Source organism: Grammomys surdaster, unplaced genomic scaffold (genome assembly GCF_004785775.1).
Source record: "Grammomys surdaster isolate TR1022 unplaced genomic scaffold, NIH_TR_1.0 125940, whole genome shotgun sequence".
Lineage (NCBI taxonomy): Eukaryota > Metazoa > Chordata > Mammalia > Rodentia > Muridae > Grammomys > Grammomys surdaster.
This window is the reverse complement of record NW_021620762.1, coordinates 766,607-786,101: the sequence shown is the minus strand read 5'-3', so window position 1 is coordinate 786,101 and position 19,495 is coordinate 766,607. Positions and strand designations below refer to the sequence as shown.

The 19,495-nt window shown below is 53.5% G+C and overlaps 1 protein-coding gene across 2 annotated transcripts in view; it reads right to left on the bottom strand.

The window, feature by feature from the left end:
* The window catches only part of Dnah17 (dynein axonemal heavy chain 17), a 111,243-nt gene extending 92,318 nt beyond the window's left edge, over window positions 1-18,925 (bottom strand). Inside the window, exons 1-16 of one of the 2 annotated variants that reach the window (XM_028752763.1) lie at window positions 18,587-18,925; window positions 17,034-17,227; window positions 15,972-16,164; window positions 15,688-15,787; window positions 15,399-15,484; window positions 15,134-15,259; window positions 14,354-14,506; window positions 14,124-14,210; window positions 11,657-11,824; window positions 11,252-11,368; window positions 9,393-9,658; window positions 8,583-8,778; window positions 6,823-6,969; window positions 2,791-2,899; window positions 1,757-1,860; window positions 87-227 (exon numbers count right to left, since the gene is read on the bottom strand). In XM_028752763.1, the coding sequence (XP_028608596.1) occupies window positions 87-227; window positions 1,757-1,860; window positions 2,791-2,899; window positions 6,823-6,969; window positions 8,583-8,778; window positions 9,393-9,658; window positions 11,252-11,368; window positions 11,657-11,824; window positions 14,124-14,210; window positions 14,354-14,506; window positions 15,134-15,259; window positions 15,399-15,484; window positions 15,688-15,787; window positions 15,972-16,164; window positions 17,034-17,227; window positions 18,587-18,922 (2,523 nt within the window). In that variant the 5' untranslated portion in view covers window positions 18,923-18,925. The remainder of the gene's footprint in view (window positions 1-86; window positions 228-1,756; window positions 1,861-2,790; window positions 2,900-6,822; window positions 6,970-8,582; window positions 8,779-9,392; window positions 9,659-11,251; window positions 11,369-11,656; window positions 11,825-14,123; window positions 14,211-14,353; window positions 14,507-15,133; window positions 15,260-15,398; window positions 15,485-15,687; window positions 15,788-15,971; window positions 16,165-17,033; window positions 17,228-18,586) is intronic. The other variant, XM_028752762.1, reaches the window with a different exon arrangement.
* Between the last annotated feature and the right edge of the window lie 570 nt (window positions 18,926-19,495).

The window sequence follows — 19,495 nt, the reverse complement described above, 5'->3', positions numbered from 1 at the left end:
CATCTTAATAAAATGTTCGGCTACTCCTCTCTCCTCCTCCATAAAAAGCAAGCAGCTTCCAAAAGACCCCCCGGGAGTCTCCTTACCGCAACCATGGCTTGGATTCTCACACCAGCATCCTTGACAGCAGCGTAACGCTTGTTCAGGTTGGCCACCCTGCCGTCCAGGTCCAACAGGGCTTCCTTCTTGTTGTCCTTCCTTTCAAACAGGGGGTTGGCCGACCACTCCTGGAGGGAAACCATGAGGAATCCCATTCAGTGATGGCACACTTGGTCTGGCCCCTCCTTTGTGCTCTCTTGGGCGCGAGCCTTCTTGTCTTTTGCCAGACTCTCCCTGTGTACCCTGTGAACTGTGAACACCTGTGCATAACTCCTTGAGGGGAGTTCTTGGGTATGCCATTCAAGTGAAAACCGAATTCAAAACACAAAACAGCAGCAAGCAGTGGCTTTGTTCTTCCTCTCGTGTTTTTAAATTTTATGTATAGGTATGTGTGCATGACTGCTTGTCTATGTGTGTATCACATGTAGGTGGTGCTCACAGAACAGAAGAGAGAGTCAGATTCCCACAGGGACCGGAATTAGAGGCAGCTGTGAGCCACCCAGTGTGTGTGCTGGGGACAGAACCCAGGCCCTCTGCAGGGGTAGCACTTGCTCTTATCTGCCTGGCCATCTCTGCAGCCTCCTGTGTAGTTTGTTCTAGTTTGTTGCTGTTTGTTTTTCTGAGGCCGGGACTTCCAGTATACACCTGGGTAGGTCTCAACCTCAGGGTCCCTACTGCAGCTTCCCGAGTATTGCAGGATGAATACACTTAGCTCAGCTTCCTGAGGGCTGCACGTAGCTCAGAGCTGCCTTCCCCTACCACGCATGTCCATCTGCATGATTGCTTTAAGCATACAATTAAGGTTATATAACTGAGAATTTATGGGAGGAAAGTTTTTTTTCAAAAAGCACTTTCTAGTCTGGGGAGGATAAACTGCTTGTTGTGCAAATTTGAGGTCCTCAACCCATATCCCCAGCACCCACATAAAAGCCGGATGTTCTGGTGCATGTCTCTAAGCCCATTGAGGGGCTGGGGGCACAGGGCAGGGGCAGGAACGGCTGCATCCTGGGACTCATTGGCTAGTCAGTCTGGTCAACTGGTGAGATTCAGGTTCAGGAGACACTGTCTCAAAAGGTAAGATGGGAAGCTACTGAGGAACACATCTGCTATTAACCTCTGTTCTCCACATGTACACACAGATATACACTTGCATGCACCTCTCTCTCTCTCTCTCTCTCTCTCTCTCTCTCTCTCTTGCTTGCTCGCTCTCGCTCTCTGTCTCCCTCTCCCTCATTCCCTCCCCCACCCCATGCACACACCTTCCTTTTGAACACATAGTAATAAGTGTTTTGCAAATTAAGGCTACTGAAACACACGATCGGGGCTAGAGAAGTGTCCCTCGGCTTTCTGGAAATTTGGGCTCTTTCACACCCCGAGGGTGCCTCTTCTCTGATCAGCTGTGCTTTGCCCACCTCTTGCCCCAACTTACTCCTAGTGTCAAGCCTGGCACAGCCAGAGCCCCATGAAGTCTGCTGACGGTAACAGAGTGGAGTGGAGTGGCTTCTGCCGAGTGAAAAGGCTCTTTCTGCTCTGGGAGCATGCTGACATCACAGTCCAGAGCATTGGGTGGAGGGGTTCTCTGACCACCTATCACAGAGGAGCACCTACCGGAGGCCTCTGCCTGGCCCCGGTGCCTTGCCCTCGGCAGCTCGCTCACCTGCATGGCCTGGGTGATTCCTTCTATGTTCTGCTTGGCTTTCTGGATCCGGTTCTGCAGATTGTGCAGTATCTCCCTCATCTCCTGGATGTACTCAATCACATCTGTGATGCAAAGGGAAGCAATCTGACCCCAGGAACCCAGCAAGACACACGCGTTTCTTAGGCGGCCTCAGTGGTCCATATGGTGGGACGGCTCCCGCAAAGTGTCCTACTCTATCTGCCACACGAAGCAGAAGTTGCCGTTGTGACTTCTCTGGAGTGAAGGGGTGGTACTCGTTCACAATCTGCCTCTATGGTGATAGGTCTCCTTCGATGCCCAGGGTGTAGATCCTGTCGCACCTTGGACTACTGAGATTAAGCCCCTTCCCAACTATGAGTGAACGAGGAGGCAGGGCATCTGCTAAAGCTGCCAGGGACTCAGGGAGGCTGGGAAAGAGCTGAGTTCTGTGAGGGTGAGGGAAGGAATTTAGGCTCTGTCTGCAGGGAAAGTCTGTGTGCCCGCGTGTCATAGATGTGGTGACATTTGGTTCTGCCTTCCAGCCGAGACAGTGGAGTGTGGCTGGGGCTGGAAGGGTGGCTAAAGGCACAGTAAAGGTCTCGGGGGAAGAAAGCAGCAGTGTGTGGCTCATCAGGACTCCTAGGGCACCCAGGGTGGGGGAAAATGAGGGTCTTGCCTTGTTTGCTGGTGGAATGGAGGGAGAAGGGACCCACCATTTCCTGTCCTTCTCCCCCCAGCATCTGCCTTGAGCAGCTGAGAGCATATGTCTTCTCTACTGACTTGCTATGTGCAAGTGGTAGTAGACAAGAGGAGGGACCTTGTCAGGAAATGGCTGGACCCTTCGTAGCTCCCCGGGGATCTTTGCCCAAGTCTGTGAGTGACGTGGACAAGGTTTACGGCATGGGCGAAAAGTTGGACAACAGCAATTCACACAACTCTCTGGGGCCTGAAGGCAAAACTAGCTACCCCAGCATGTCAGCGGGCAGGTGCTGCATAGGTTAAACCCTCAACACAAACAAAGGTGGTGTAAGTACTTTCGCCATTCCAGAACAAGGTCGTCTCAGCGCTCAACAGCTTGACGTCGATTGCTTCCAGTTCTGACTTGATCAGCGGAAACTCCACCTCCATCACCGTAGTCTTTATCTGCAGGAGAAAAGCCGTGGAGTTAACGATTTGGTTCCTAGATCTTGATGTTTAGGCTGCTTAGAATTTAAAGTGTTGAGGACCCATTTACAGACACCACCAAACCAGCTGTGATCGATATTGTTCGTCTGGGAGTTATTTCTAAATTGCACTCCTGGTGCTGCAGGGTTGGCTCAGTGGTTAAGAGTGTGCATTCCTCTTCTGGAAGGACCTGAGTTCAATTCCCTGCACCCACGTCTGGTGGCTCACACCTGGATCTTCTGCTGCAGAGGATCTAATCCCCCTGGCCTCCAAGGGGACCCAGAAAAATGTGGCGGACACACATGACTGAAAATAAAATCCCCTGCAAAATAAAATAAATCGTATTCCAGGTGATTCTGATTTCTCACATAGTTCTTAACCCGAAGGACTCGCTTTCTTCCTCATGGGAAGGATGACCACAGTGGGAAAGAGATGGGTAAGGAATGCCTCTGGCTGCAAGACCACTGGTAGGGTCAGGAATCTAAAGTCTGAAGTCCAGCGATGTCATCGGGGAGTCATGTCTGGGAGAAGTGTTTGAGTCTATTTACCACGGAATAGAGCCTGCAGCTTCTGCCGGCTCTGCCTTGTGTAACCCCCCAAAGTAGCTGATCCTTGAAAAAGTGAACTCACAAAACCAAACAACCAAAAGCAACCAAGGGAGCCATTAGTCAGGGCTTGTCTGTGACATACAGGACAGTGACTCCTCCCTTGGAGCATGTGTCCTGAGGTGATGTAGTACACTGGGTCTCTCGTTTGTGTCTGTAACCAGAGCCTGTGGGTAGAGGTCAGGGGATCCCTGTATATTGACTCTAACTGCTGGCCTCTGGTGGCTGTCCCAGCCATTTTCTGTCCTGAAGACCAGGTCACAATAGAAAAATTGTTTGCACTGGGTGTAGTCCACAGACCTGTTTCTGCTTATCACCTCTCTCAGGGTTTCTGTCTCTGTAATGAAACACCATGACCCCAAAGACAGTTGGGGAGGAAAGGGTTTAGTTGGTTTACACTTCCAGATCACAGTCCATTACTGGGGGAAGTCAGGACAGGAACTCAAACAGAGCAGGAATCTGGTGGCAGGAGCTGATGCAGAGGCCATGAAGGAGTGCTGCTTGCTGGCTTGTTTATCATGGCTTGCTCAGCCTGCTTTCTTGTAGAACTCAGGACCACCAGCCTAGGGATGGCACCGCTCACAATGGGCTGGTCCCTCCCTCACCAGTCACTAGTTAAGAAAACGCCCTGCAGCTGGACCTTACAGAGGCATTTTCTTAATTGACATTCCCTCCTCTCAGATGGCTTTAGCTTGTGTCACATTGACATAAAACTGTCCTGCACACCATCCATGGCTTCCATTTTCTCTGAACACTGCGTGTGGGCAGCTCCTAGGAAGGAAGATCACATGCTGTGCGGCAGCTGGTGTGGAGAAAGTGGGCTTGAGGAAACTTGGTTAAGACAGATATGAGCATTTTAGACATGTGGTACAAGTAGGCAAGTCAACATAATGGAAACTTTCATTACGTGTGTGTGTGTGTGTGTGTGTGTGTGTGTGTGTGCGCGCGCATGCGTCTCTGTGTGTGTGCAGGCACACACATGTATGTGTGCTTGTACCCATACATGCATTCTAGCCAGTGGACAACTTTTAGGAGCCAGTGTTCTGCCATTGTGTGGATCTTTGGGGATCAAATTCAGGAACTGGACTTAGAAGCAGTTGTATTTACCCACTGAGCCAGGGTCTCACTCTGCAGCCCAGGTTAGCATCAAGCCCATAGCAAATGCTCCTGTGTGCCACCACTATAGGTGTGCATCTCACACCTCCCTGTGTGCACTATAGGTGTGTATCGCACCCGGCACTGTCTTTTGTTTTTGAGGCACAGGGTTGCCCCATGGCCTAAACCTAACTCGCCATCTTCCCGCGTCAACTTTCTGAATGCTTGGATTGCAGCTGCGTGTCACTGCCCTCAGCTGAACTCCGCTGAATACATTTCAGGGACAGCTCAGCCATGGTTGATCGGGTCTTTACTGGTCGGAGTGTGTGGGCGAGCGTCTAATATTTCAAGCCAGGCTTTCCTCTATACCTTTGGCTTTTTGCATCGCTTGTGAGAGAAGTCCCAAGCAGAGACAGACGCCCGCTCCCCCCTCTCCCCCCCTCCCGGGCTGCTGCGGCTTTCCCTGAAGTCTGCCTGCACCCTAGGTCTTCACTTTGGCTGCATTTAGGGTGGCTGACATGCTGGGTGTGGCCAGTGCCGGGGGGGGGGGGGGGGGGGGCGGTCCTTGGGGGGATGGTCAGGTGAGGCTGTCAGTGAGTTTCCTCACGGCAGGGGCAGCTTGTCCTCTTTGCCACACTTCCTGTTTTTGCTACTCAGTGCTGTCTCCTTTGGCAGGACTTAGCAAGGGGCAGAAGCAGAGGGACCCAGTGGGACCCTCCCAGTGTGGGTGGGCCTCATCAGTGGGATGGAAGTTGAAATGGGAGGAATTTGCCCTCCTTTCCTGGCTCACTGCCTGGGGCATCTGGTCTCCTGTCGTGGCATTGGTTTTGTATTTACACTGCCAGATCCCCCGGTTCCCAGGGTTTGGACTGTCTAAATTATGGCATGGTCCCTTCCTGGGTCATTAGCTCGCAGGAGGCACACTGTGGACCTTACATTCTCCGTAACTGTACAGGCCAATTCCTTGTAATTATTGTCCATGTAGGCCGTCATGTCTTCCTGACTCAACAAGGCTTCCCTGGAGAGCCTTGATCGACACCTGAGTCATTAGCCGGGGACATCAGTGGCCTTTAGAAGTTGGGAAGGCCCAGTAAACAGATCCTATCCCACACCCCCTCTGCCCCTCAGCCAGAACCTCCACCTCTACAGCGGACAGGTTATGCACTTCTGACCTCAAGAACTGGAAGACATATGTCTGCAGTGTCCTGGGCAGCTTGGAGTGTGGCGCTAGGTCACAGCGGTGGCGATGAGCCAGTCAGTACCTGGCCTGGGCCATTGTCTATGCCTGGGAGACTGTGATACCTGGGATTGCTTGTTCTAGACACATAAGACACTCGAGGAAACCAACTTGAGAGCTGTAGCTCGTGGCTTCCACAGTCTCATTCTGAGGTGGGTGTAAGTGTGTTGGAGCCTGTGGTAAGGTAGATGTCATGTGGGTAGGACCCTGAAGCAGAGGTCACCTCGTGGTGATCAGAGGACCAAAGAGGGAGGGGGCGGGGCCCAGTACTGTCTTCTGTGTCACCCGTGTTCTAACTCCCTTCCATAAGGCCCACCTCCTGATGGTGCCTTACCGTCTAACAGCACCCAGAGTGCCAGACTCTGACACCGCCTTTCCCTGAGAGTGGGGCAGGAACACAAGCCCCATGTCTACGATTGACTTAGAGGCCGTTTCTGCTCCCCGGGGCAGACTGTTCTCAAGACTAATCAATGCCTGGGACTCTTAGCAGTACATGAAGGCTGTATCTGGGCCCGGGTCAGAGGGATTCTTGAGCCAACAGCTGAGGGTGGTGGTCTCTCTCCAGCCCCGAAAGTAGCTTTCTCATCTGCACCAGCTGGGTGACTTGCCGTTCCCATCTGGGTTCCAGAAGGGGCCCCTTCCCGACTTCCACAAAGTGATGGAAGCAATGTGAAGTGACGTCAATTCCCAAAGCTCGGGGAAATCTCGGAAGCCGGTACACCGAACCGTGCAGTGTTAGCCAGAGCCCAACCAAGATGGCGCTTCCAGTGGCTGCATGCTTCGAGTCATCGACTCTAGCCTCTGACACTCCCAAGATCACCTTGAGGCACATTTGAATATGCAAATGTACCCACCCATACATTCAAATATGCAAATGTACCTAATCTGTGCATTTGGATATGCAAATATACTTGCCCGAATATTTGAATATGCAAATGTCCCTGCCCAAGACTGCATCAGCTTACCTCGTTGTACCAGCCAACAATGAGCTCCAGGTTGCCCACGAACTTCCGGAAGGTTTCATTCTCCGAGAAGAGTTTCTCCGCGCTGTTTGGAATCTCTTTCTGCTGCTGGAAGTTCAAATATTTCACTTCTCTCAGGACTGCCACCAACTAAAGGGCCAGGGAAGAGCAGGGAATCCATCAGAAGATGACTTCAACCACGGGCCCCCCCCCCTACCCCTGGCTTCTCAACAGCCAAGGAACTTCAAGGTAAGGTGAGTGGGTGGGACGTGGTGCTTGCTGGCGGCCTTCGGGTGGCTTTACCCTACGAGAAAGCTTAACATCATCGTCGTGAGCCGATGATGTCATCCGTGTCTTATCTTCATCACCCCCCTGGGCTCTGGGCCCTTGAGAGGCTTCCTTAGGACCTTCCCCTCTCTCTTCTTCCTTCTGTCTTCCCTCACACGTTGTCTGACCCAGGGGATTGACATGACAGCCAACACTGCTGTCCCCAAAGCTATTCTCATCAAGGCTTCAGTGCTCGCCTGCAAGGCTTGGCCCAGGTCTGAAATTCCATCTGCCCTGTTCCCCCAGCCCCGTAGTGACTCCCTTGTCATCTTCCCTCCTCATTTCTTTGCCTGGGGCACCTGATGTCACCTCTTTGCTTGTACTAACTGGTTATCATCTCTCTCTGGCCCTGAACCCCGCCCCCTTACAGGGAAGCACCGGGAGGGCAGGATAGAGACTGGACTGGCCTCAGAAGTGTGTGACAAGCACACACACAGCAATGTCCAGCCTGTATGTTTTGGAGGAAGGAATGGATTTTGAGAAAAGGAAAGGTTTTAAGAAGCCATCCTGCGGTCACCTCTCTGCCTTCCTGGCAGTGTCACATGTACAGACAGGACAGGGTCACGCAAGGCAGAGCACTCTCTTGGCGTCCATCTTACACACACATCAGAACCACCCAGGCTTAGCCCTGGAATGTTCCACCCTGGCTACCTGGCCCGTCTCTCTGGGTCATGCAGAGACTTTAATCTTCAATTTATGCTTTTGCTTGGGATCATGGGAAATGCAGACAGATTTCCAAAAAGGCAGCAGAAGCCTGAAATCCCAGCTACTTGGAAATCTGAGTCATGAGAGAATAAATGGAAAGCCAGACTCTGTGTCTCTGAATAAACTAAAAGATCTGGGTATGTAGCTCAGTGGTAGAGCGCGTGCCTAGTATGTGTGAGGTCCCGGGTTTGGTCAATCAAATCAATAAAAATAAAGACTGTCTTAAAGCCCCTCCCCCTGGTCAGGATCATGGACCAAAGGGCCTCTTGTGTAGCTGACAAGGACTCTACCACTGAGCTATATGCCAGCTTTGAAGATGTTTCAAGCATGTTACTGTTTCGCCTATACCTAAACCACTTAAAATACTCAACAAACCTGTAGGTGCCTGTACACACACACACACACACACACACACACACACACACACAAACACAGACAGGTACACACACGTACACATACATGCACACACAAATGCGCGCACACACACACACACTCGAGCACACTCACAAACGTGTGTATGTATACACACATGTACACATCTGTGCACACGTACACTCAAGCACATACATGCACAGGCACACACATGCAAACACTCGCACACATACAGGTACACAGAGCAACCTCCATAAACCCTCACTGTTGGTGGTGGAGTCAGCCTGCGGCGTGTGTGAGCCCGGGCTCTCCCCTCCCTCTAAGCCCACCTCCACGAGACCCCCCCACTCGGGACCCACCGCCTTGCTGAAGTTGACTTGGATGAGGCTGGAGACGGGGTCGCGCTGGATGAGCGGCTGCCCCAGGTTGAAGTGGCAGTCCTGGTCCACGCCCTCCACCCACTGCTGGTATCTCTTCTCCCGGCAGCTTTTCAGCAACCCCATCATCTCGTCATACTTGTCATAGATTAGCTTGGCCTCCATGCTGGACATGACCCTGGGTCGGAGTGGGGCAGAGCAATGGGGTGCCAGGCTTCACCCTGACATTCTAGGTCTTTCTTAATGCTCCCATTGGCTGCTGCCAGACCTCAGGGTGCTCAAGCAGGCTCCCAGCTACCTGTTCCTTCCGGGATGACAGAGTGAGTATGCTATCAGGTGACACCTGGGCCACATGTGAAACATATGGTATCTGAGTCCTGAGCCTGCCGGTACGGCCCCACGAGCTGTAGTAAAGACCCTAGGGGGACACACTGCAGTAGCCCCAACCAACCATAGCTCTGTTTGGAACTCACAGCTTCAACTTGGGGCTGACTGGAGTCTAGTAAAGCCAGCGTGACCCCTGGGTCCCACAGACTGCCTGCTTCCCCATCTGTGCACGCCACAGGATCCCCAAGTGTCTTCCCACTCCTCCACAGCGTGCCTCGGAAATCCTGCCAAATGCGGGTCTTAGTGATTCCTTCACTCTACAGCAAGCGTGGTGGATAGCCTCTTTGCTCCCAATCAGATGGACTTGAATTACTTCCATGAGGCCAGGACCAGCTCCCTCCCTGCAGCCAAGGATGCGTGGGCTACGGGTGGTGGTGGGGCTTCCCAGCCTGGCCTGGCACTCACGGGTGCTCGATGTGTTTCAGGTGCTTCATGGACACCTCAAGCCTCTCCTGCAGCTCCAGGCTCCACTTGAGCTGCCCAGCCACGGGGGACATGTTTTTGTGGATGGGCGGTATCTGGGCGTCTTCGGAGGCCGCCATCTGGGCGTCGTACATGAGCTTGGCGTTGTCCAGCTCGGTATTAAACATCTCAAGCATGACTGAGTACCTGGGTACCACCTCGACGAGAATCAGGGGTCGTTCCAGGAGGCCCCCGCACATGTACAGGAGCTGTGGAGAAAAGGGGCGGGGGAGGTGTGCTGTCACCAGGGTCCCTGCTGCTTCTAGCCCTGTCCCCAATGTGTGTGTGTGGGAGGGGTTGACGAAATGAGCATGGACCAGACTTCGGGACTGAGGACACGTGAGCCTTTTACCTTTTTTATTGTTTGGCCTCTGGCTCTAAGAAAGGAAACTCTAATTTTTGTTTTTTAATTTAATTTAATTTTTTTTTTTTTTTTGGTTTTTTGAGACAGGGTTTGTCTATGTAGCCCTGGCTGTCCTGGAACTCACTCTGTAGACCAGGCTGGCCTCGAACTCAGAAATCCGCCTGCCTCTGCCTCCCAAGTGCTGGGACTAAAGGCGTGCGCCACTACTGCCCAGCGGAAACTCTAACTTTTATCTTCTGCGAGTAGAAGGTCACATGAGCAATGATCCGAGACTTTTCAGGTCCCGTGTTCACGTGCTGATGACAGGGAGACCTAGCGTCTGGATAGCCGCGCTTGTCACACGGGGATGACTAGAGGAGATTCCCAAGGGCTAAGTGTTTCTAACTTAGCGTTATTGTAAAATGAGAATTTGGGAAGTGACTGAGAATGGAAGTGAATCCCATGAGGGAGAAGCCCTGGGATAGGCCAAGGCTATGTGTGTGTCATTCGGGGATGATAAGGATACACCCCTCAATGGCCCACCTGCCTCTCACAGAAAAAGGAGCCCAAGACACACGGGCACTCCTCATGAAGGTAGAGGACTCAGCTCTCTCCAGTGTGTTTCCTTGTGTGCTCCTGTTTGGGGTCCGAGAGACTGTGGGTGCGTATGGTGTCTCTTCATGCCTTGGTTAGCAGAACAGAGGCTCCTCTGTTTTTTTTTTTTCCCTGAGTCTGTTTCCCCTGAGGTGCATGTGACCTTTAACCTTGGTTATCAACTTGACCGTGAACTCCTGCTGAGGCGTGCATGAGGGAATGTTGTGGATAGAGAGGCCTGAAGCGTTAACAAGGCTCACAGCTGGCTGTTTCCTCCTGACCCTTCCAGAGACCCGTGCTGTACTTAATCATATCTCAGCACTGGACACACCTGCTCCCTGCCAGTGGCTCCCACTTGCTTGGACTGACTCGGAAGCAGAACCCAAGGCAGTGGGGGAGATGGCAGAGTGTCTTCCCTTGCACTGCAACACCAGCTGAAGCTCCCTTCCTGCTTCAACAAGTGTCACTCAATAAGCTCGGAGGGTGGAGACATGGTGCTAATTTGCATATAATTTGCATACATTGCCACTTCCCCTCGGGTCCCAAGCTAAGCAATCCTAGATGTTACCCTTCACTGCAGCTGCATCTTAAGGGCTCCCAGTGCCTCTACATTTGCATGTGTAAGAACCGACACTGCGCTGCTCGCTGCTCGCTGCTCCAGAGAGTTTGGTGCTCCAGTGCTGGAACCTTCCTGAGTTTCCAGTGGAGGTCAGAAAACCCAGCTCTGACAATGGAAAGGTGTCCATTGCCCTGGGTATCCAGGCCCCTCCAGATGCCCAAGTCCCCTCCGACTGCCTTCACTGGAGGGTGCTCCTGATAGTTGGGCTTGCTGGCCCTGCAGTGATGGATGATGGCGTTTGCCTACCTTTGCGGCAGACTCAATGCAGTTGCAGTCGTCAAAGGCTTGGCAGAAGATGGTGGCCAGCCTCCTATCCAGGTCTTGGATCTTAGTCTCAAAGTTGTTGTAATCATCATCAAAGCTCTGACAGGGAAGGAGGTGGAGGAGGTAGCTGCAGTAAACCTTCACTAGGCTGGGACTCCCTGCTGCACAGCTCAGTGGGGGATTGTGGATCTGGGGTTGGGATCCCCGACACTGCCGTCTCCCCTTCCCTGACTCCCCAGATCCTGTCCATGCATTGGCAATGGGGACTGTACACTTTCGGTGACAACCTATTAAAGTTCTTAACTCCCCGGGAGGGACTACCTGTCACTCATCCCACCCACCATCACTCCACTCCCTGGGCCAGCGTCAGTCTCTGCCCAGACTTACCGAGTCTCCGGGGTCCAGAGGGTCGTATTTGCACTCAGCAAAGACCTTTACCAGTTCGAAGACCTCGTCGTAGATCTGGGTCACCAGGTTCCCCAGGATGTTGCCCCTCACACCTCCCAGCTCGATCTTCTCCAGCTTCAGAAACTCAATGGCCGTTTTATAAAGGTCCTAGCACAGGGTGGGAAGGTTCAAGGGTCATCAGCTCAGCCCGCTCATCTCCAGGGATGAAGTCAAGGGCACAGGGACCTTATAAACCAGCAAGGAGAGCCCTGGAGCGGCACACGTGAGATTGCCACTGCAGGGGTGCACACGAGGCATGCAAGGGACACGTGTGGGGTGCGTTCTTCAGTGCCTGTGTGCTTCACGGCCATTTCTAGAACAAGGAGCAAAGGGATGGGGGAGGGGCGGCTACTTCAGGAATCGCCTCTGCTTTGGGAGCTCTGAGGGCAGTGGGCAGACAGGGGACGGGAGTCGGGAGAGGCAGAGGGAATGAAGCCTGGGATCTGGTCCAGGCCCCACGTTGGTCAAGGAGCCCTTCTAGATGTTCTGACCTCCACCTCCTCAGGTCTGGAAGGTGCTAGAAAGGTACTAGGGTCTCTCATGCTGTGGCCGAGTCTCAAGTTCTTTGTCCCCTGGAAAGCCGTCCACACTGAGAAAATGTAGTTCTGTGGTAGACACTGGCACCCTGTGTTGGGGAACTTCCATGAGGAACCCCACTGCCTAGCTTTGCCCAGCTGTGGGCCCACGGTAATTCCTTCCCTGAAGACAAACCTCTTGGCTCTCAGCCCCTCAGCTGATAGTGGTGTGCGCAATATTCTTGTTTCAACAACAGGGTCCCCAACCCCGAGGACAATGGGCATCATCACGTCTGTACTTCATCCTCTTCCTCCCGCCCCATCATCGGCTTGACTCAGGGTCTCGGCACAAGCTGGCCTCAAACTCACTATATAGTGGGTGCTCTATATGTTGACCACTGTGTGTTAGTAGATGACTCCACCTTGAACGCCTTGTCCTCCTGCCTCTGCTTCCCACAGGCTGGGGTTACAGGTGCGCCACTGCACTCAGTGTTGCTGGAGGTGAGACTCGGGGCTCTGCGCCTGCGACAGGCAAGCACCCTATCGACTGAGTCCCAGCCCCAGCTTGCCCTCCTCCTTGTAGTGTGTTGAGGGCCTCGCACATGAAGTTTAAAAGCCAGTCACCTCGTGCAAAACTTTATAAGCCCAAAAGCGAGGTGAGGTGGGGCGAGGAGAGGGCTCGGCTGCTGGATGTGCTTGCTGTACAAACCTCAGAGTCGAGGTCAAAACCCCAGCACCTACATATCAATCAGGGCACATGCGTGAGGGTGCTGGAGAGATGGCTCAGGGGTCAGGACCCAGTGTTGCCCTTTACAAAGGATTGGGTTTGGTTCCCAACACCCACAGAGACAGCAACTCGGAGCCATCATTAATGACAGTTCCGGGGGATTCTGATGTCCTCTTGTTCTGTGGGCACCCGGTGTACACAGTACATACACATACATGCGGGCAAAACGTTCATACACATAAAAACATCTGGTCAAGTCTCACATGTTCGGAACCCGGCACTATGAGGGTAGAGGAGGAGGAGGAGGACGGCTGGGGCTCGCTGGCCACCAACTGTCCTCCACGTTGGGAGAGACCCTGCCTCAAGTGGATAAGGCAGTACATGGTAGAACAGGACACCGATGTCTTCTTCTGGTCTGTACCCCAGCATAGGAGTGCACGTGCCTGCTCACACATGTGTGTTCACCGCACACATATGAAAATTACACTGAGGGCCTCTTGTCTTACCCAGCTGGAGCCCTCCACCTCTCCTCCACAGGGGAACCACCTTGATGCTTTCTTGGATTTTCACTTGACATGTGTCACACACGATGGTCACATACATGTATGCAATCATATACACTGTGCTCACACGATGCTCACATGCCATGCTCACACACACACACACACACACACACACGACGTTCACACATAAAACACACAATGCTCACACACACATGATACACACACACACAACGCTCACACACACGATACACACACGCACAACGCTTACACAATGCTCACACGATACACATGATGCTCTCTCTCTCTCTCTCACACACACACACACACACACACAATGCTTACACACACGACACTCACGCAGGGGTCCAAAGTCTTCTGTTGTACCGGTTTTGTGCATTAACTCTGCTTTGGATGCTGGATTGCTGCCAACGGTCATTGTATTGGCTGGTGACAAGACTGGAGCGGAGGGAGAAGCAGCTGCCAGGTTTAGGCACAGAGGGTACCTCAAGGACAGGGTTTACTTTTCACTTAGATTTTTCTAACTAGAAGACGACTGTGGATTTATTTTCTCCCAGTGATGAGGTGACGACACCATTGAGCCCAGCCCCGGGAGCCTCTTCTGAGGGACTTGGAGGCGAAAAGGAACAGGATTCAAATTTTACCTCAATGGTCTGCACACGGTGGAAGAAGGAGTTCATGCGGGAGAAGGCGAGGGATGAAGGGAACTCCCACGGCACAGGTGGCCTGTCCTTTTAGAAGGGAGAGGATGAGAGGTGGGTGAGCGGCCAGAGGAGGCCCTGGTTGCTTCTGTTAGTCCCCCTGCCCACCTCTCAGGCATGGCACCGACTCGGCTCAGTTTGCTGAGACCCAGGCTCCAAGAGTCCGCAGGTACCTTAAAGAAAAGCTTCATGTTCGCGCAGCAGAAGTTGTAGGCGTGGAAGAGCTCTTTGAGGATGCCCACCGACAGGGAGATGCTGTTCAGGACCTCTTCTATTTCACCCTGCAAGCCCTTCAGCACCTCGTCTGGGCTCAGGTAGGTTCTAGTCTAGACAGAGGGAAAGACAGGCATCCTAAGACATCGCCTGAGGAGCCTCCCAGCAGGATCCCGGCACAGTGGGTACTGGAAGAGGACTAGTCCTCCCGAGACTCCTCCCCTGTCCAGGCTACAGCAGATTAGGGATCACCAGACATGGGAGACACACAGTTTCTTGGTTTTCATGATGTGTGAGTGCTGTGTGTGTGAGTTGTGTGTGTGTGTGTATGTGTGTGTGTGTGCGCGCAAGTGTGTGAGCATTGTGTATGACACATGTCAAATCCTCCCACAAGCGGGATTTTAACATGCTTTGGAGGCCTTGGATTAAGGTCCTTCGGCTTGTGCTGGTGACTGCTCTGACAGTACTTTTGAGGAGAGGAAAGGAAAAAGTGTGTGTTGAGGGTTGTAGGAGGCCCCACAGAGTACCTGGCTGAATGCTGGGGTACTGGGGTTCTCAGGGCAACTGTCCCCCTCCCCTTCCTTTCCTCCTTGCTCCTGATGGGGGTACTAGCTAGCAAGGCAGCCTGGGAAAAATCTTTGAGATCCACCCCATGCGTGGCTCCCGGTTGAGGCCTGAGAATGCCCAGATCTAAGGGGAATGGAGTAACGGGGAAAGACCGGGCTGGGGCTATATGTCACCATCTCGATGATCTGGTTGCAGAACTCCCGCAGGATGACGATGACCCTGGAGGGCGTGTTGTAGTGCTCAGAGGTGGCCCAGATGAAGCAGACCGTGCTCAACACCTTGACGATGAAGCTGGGAAGCTAGGATAGACAGACCGGATCGCTGGAGGGGCTGGCTTCGGCCGCCGCGCCCCCGCTCCCCCAGCCCCCAAGCCCACTGCCACACCGCCTTGTGCCCGCCTCTCCCACCCAGCCAGTTGGCTTTCCCTTATCGACACACCACAGTGAAGTCCGCCTGCTCCATCTCCTCTAGCAGGATGCGTAGGGGCTTCAGATATAAGACAATGTCGTTGGCTTCCTTCAGCCCTGGTGTGAGGAGACAAGGGACGGTGCTGAGCGGGGAGTCGCTGAGAAATGGGGGAGCCGTAGTGGTTTCAGGGTTGTCCCAGGAGTGAGCTGAGGAACTGCTCATGGGGTGACATAACTCCCCGGGGTTAGTGACAGACAGTCCACACATCCCTCCCTTGAAGGTGCAACTACGGCTTTGTGGATTACGGTATCTGGCTCACCTTGGGTGACGTTCATGTAGACATTCTGTAGGGCCGGCCAGTAGCAGCTTTTGGCTTTTTCCAGGATCTCAACTATCTTGTTCACCTTGGGCCTGTTTAGCTGAGAACCAAAGAACCCCAGCTCTCAGTCCAGCCCTCAGGCGACGGAGCCCAACCAGGGGCTGCCAGGGCTGAGGAAGGTACCAGGAACGTATGCTGGGGTCCCTGGGAGGGCAACACACCGGGCTGACTGGTGTTCCAGTGGGCCAGCGAGGACTCGGCTGCTGGGTGGAGCGAGGACCTACCTGCTCGTGGATGCACTGCAGGTTCATGAGCCGGGCGTCCCAGAACTCAAATTCCACCCGGGGCAGTGGGTGCAGGCCGTCCAGCAGGGCCTGAGCCGAGTCTTTGCTCAGCACATCCCGGATCTGATGGGACCAGTCAATGATGACAGTCTCAATGGAGTGCAGAAGTGAGTTGTCCAGGGAGGAGGGGAGCCTGTTGAGGGCAAGGTCGGGATGATGCTCTCGTGGCCACACACACATGGATTCCCTTGCCACTGAGGGGAAATCCACCTACTGCCATGCCCCACGCCAGCAGCCTACAAGTAACAAAATCCTGAGCCACCGCCACTACTACCACCGTCATCAACGACGTCACCACTATCACCACCACCACCACCACCACCATCACCACCACCACCTCCACCACCACCACCACTTTCATCACCACCATCACCACCACCACCATCACCACCACCACCACTTTCATCACCACTACCACCAGCACCACCACCATCACCACCACCACCATCACCACCATCATCACCCACACCACAGGACAATGTTGGGGGCTTCATGGACGGTCCCTGGAGGACCAGTCAGGATGAGACTGAGGAGCCATCACCCAATAGGCACATGTGGACAAGCTGACACAGGTGAGTTCTAGAGTTTCACATACCAGGGTGGTTTAGACGCCAGGAAGCCTCTAGTTCCTGTAGCTCTGGATACCACTGCCCTCTATACCCTGACTTGCAGTTTCCTGCCAAACATCCCTCCCTAATGCCCCTCAGCGAGGCATCTCAGAGCCAGCGTGTGAGGCTGCCGTTTGAGCAGTGCAGTGATTACACATCCTTGTAGATGGAGAGGAAGATAGAGGTGGGTCCCTCACCCTCCCGTGTCGGTACTGCTGGGTGTTGGATTCTCAGGATCTACTATCTGTGCTGTGCCCTCCACTGCGGATTTGGTGCCCCCAGCCTACGCTTGAGAACCTCGTGAATGTCTATCATAGAATCAATCCACATCTAGCCTGTGGTTCATGGTCACGCCTTGGGTCCCCCCACCCCCACCCCCCGAGTTGCCACTCACCTCTCCATGGACTCCAGGGTGCCGTCCAGGCTGCCCAGGTGCTCGGGGATAGGCAGCAGGGTTTTCCCCTTGATCTTGCCCCCCATCACAAACATCTCATTCTTCAGCCTGTGGACCTGCTTGACTATGTCCTCTGACACCACCCGGGGCCATCCGTCCATGTTCTCACTCTGGTTTAGCAGAGAGTAGAGGACCTGAAAGGAGACAGGACAGTGACTCTGCCAGGCCCTGCTGTTCTGAGGAGCTGGGTCCCCGCTGGGGGAGTTGGAAGACCTCTGTGCCCTTAACCATGAGAAAGCGAAACCTTTCTCCTGGAGATGAGGCAGCTGGAGTCCCTGGGCCGGTGATGGACAGCTGCCATCAGCTCTCTATGGCTCACGACCAGAGCGTGTGAGACACACTTCTTGCAGGAAGTTTAAGGGCTAAGGTAGGCTGGATTATGTCACTGTGTCCATCCATGTAGTCCCACTACCTGTACCTTAATATGTGACTACATCTGGAGACGTGTGTGTGTGTGTTTGTGTATGTGATGCACACTTGAACCCATGTAGAGGTCACAGGTCAGTGTGTCTTCCACCTTATGTTTCAGAGAAAGGTCTCTTACTGGACCTGGAACATTTATCAACTGGACTAGGTGACCAGCATGTCAATGGGTGTGGCTCTTCCTGTCTCTGCCCCCAAGGGCTGTCATTACAAGATGCCATGGACACACCTAGCTTTTAATGTGGTGTTGGAGCTGGGAACCCATGCTCTTCTGTTTGTGCTGCAAGCCCTGTGTCCACTGAGCCATCTCTGCTCAGGCTAACACGGCCTTTGAAGAGGCAATGAAGTAAATTAGGCCAGGAGACTGAGCCCTAAAAAAATCTATCCTGTGAGGGAACTGGGAGAGGCGGCCATCTAAGCCCAGGACAGAGGTGTAGCCGGAGAGGGCCAGCTGACTCCCGGGTCGTGGGCTTCCAGCTTCAAAAGCATCTGGGACTAGAGATGCCCCTGAATTGGCTGTGGACTGCCAGCCTTCCCACTCTTGGCTTGTAGTCCCTGCCTCTTGCCTTCACATTTCTCTTTGAATAAGCGCAGGCAGAGTCCTGGGTCCTTGTTCTATGATGACTGGGAGGGTACATAACCTAGCCTGGTAGTGTGGCCCACCAGAGGCTATCCTCATCCCACTGCACTGCCAAGGGTGAGTATGAGGTATGATAGCGGCAAACACAAAGGAATAGAGTCCTTCCTAGCTCAAAGTCTCAAAGCTAGGGGAACCATCCACTGGTCCTTGGATGGTTCACACCTGGGGTGACAGAAGACGGCAAGAGACTATTACCAAAGAAGAGAGGGTAACTTTAACGCTGGAAGAGGGCAAGCCTGTTGGACTCCTGCCGCTTCACCTGGAATGGGTCTGTCTGTATTTCCAGCCAGCTCTTAGGCGCAGCCACTGGGGGATGCATCCCATTGGAACAGCAAGGTCTTAGGCTCTTCAGAGTCTTCCCAAACTTTGGTGCTCCAGTTCCTGCCCCACCCCCTCCTGGCCACGCCCCTGCCAGCCTAGGCCCACACACCTCCTCCACTACTGCAATCAACTGGTCCACCGGGGTGGGGCTGATGTCCCCGTAGATGAGGCGGGTCTTGTAGTTGTCCTTGGTGATGTTTTCCGGCTTCGTCTTGATAAAGTAAACTCCTTTGGACTTGAGAGACTCTGGGAAACCCAGGCAGGGAACGATCATGCCAGCAGCATTGAGTGTCAACACCAGCACGGGGTTATCTACTTTGTCGAGGAATTCCGTGAGCAGGGCCATGGTGTCCTCTGCTCCGATCAGTTTGCCCCACTTGTCGGCCTTGAACTTGAGGAGGACAGAAGACACCGTCTCCAGATAATCGATTCTGGGGTCTGGCATGCTTGTCACTCTTCCTTACACCACAGTCCTCTGTGAAATGAACAAGCAGGTTCCAGCTGGTTTCTGGGCTTTCAGAACCACAAACTCTCTGTCCTAACCACACTGGTGACAGGGGCTCCTGGGCCCTTCTGTCTTTATCTCTGGTTGGACTGGTGACAAGGGAGGAACACCTTTTCCTGCCCTGGCACGGGGTCATCAGGTAAACAGGGTACCCCTGGGTTTTATGACCATAAAATTAAGCTGGGAAAGATGAGAGATGGACACGGGGGGGGGGAAGAGAAGAGGAAATGACTATATCGGGGGGGGGAGCCGACAAAGGGGGAGGGGGAGGGGAAGGGGAGCAACTGAGAAAAAAAACAAGGAAGGATATCCGAGATCGACCTCTGGCATCTGCACACACACAAAACCTGGGCTGCTCAGCTCCTCTGGGCCTGGTGGGTGGGTTTCAGCCTGTTCCAGAACCGGCTACTGCCGATGTCAGCTTTTGTAGGCCACGTCGGGAGCACTCAGATCCTAACCTTTGGTTTGGTCAAAGTTAAGGCTCAAAGCTTTTGAGATGTTACCACACCCGGG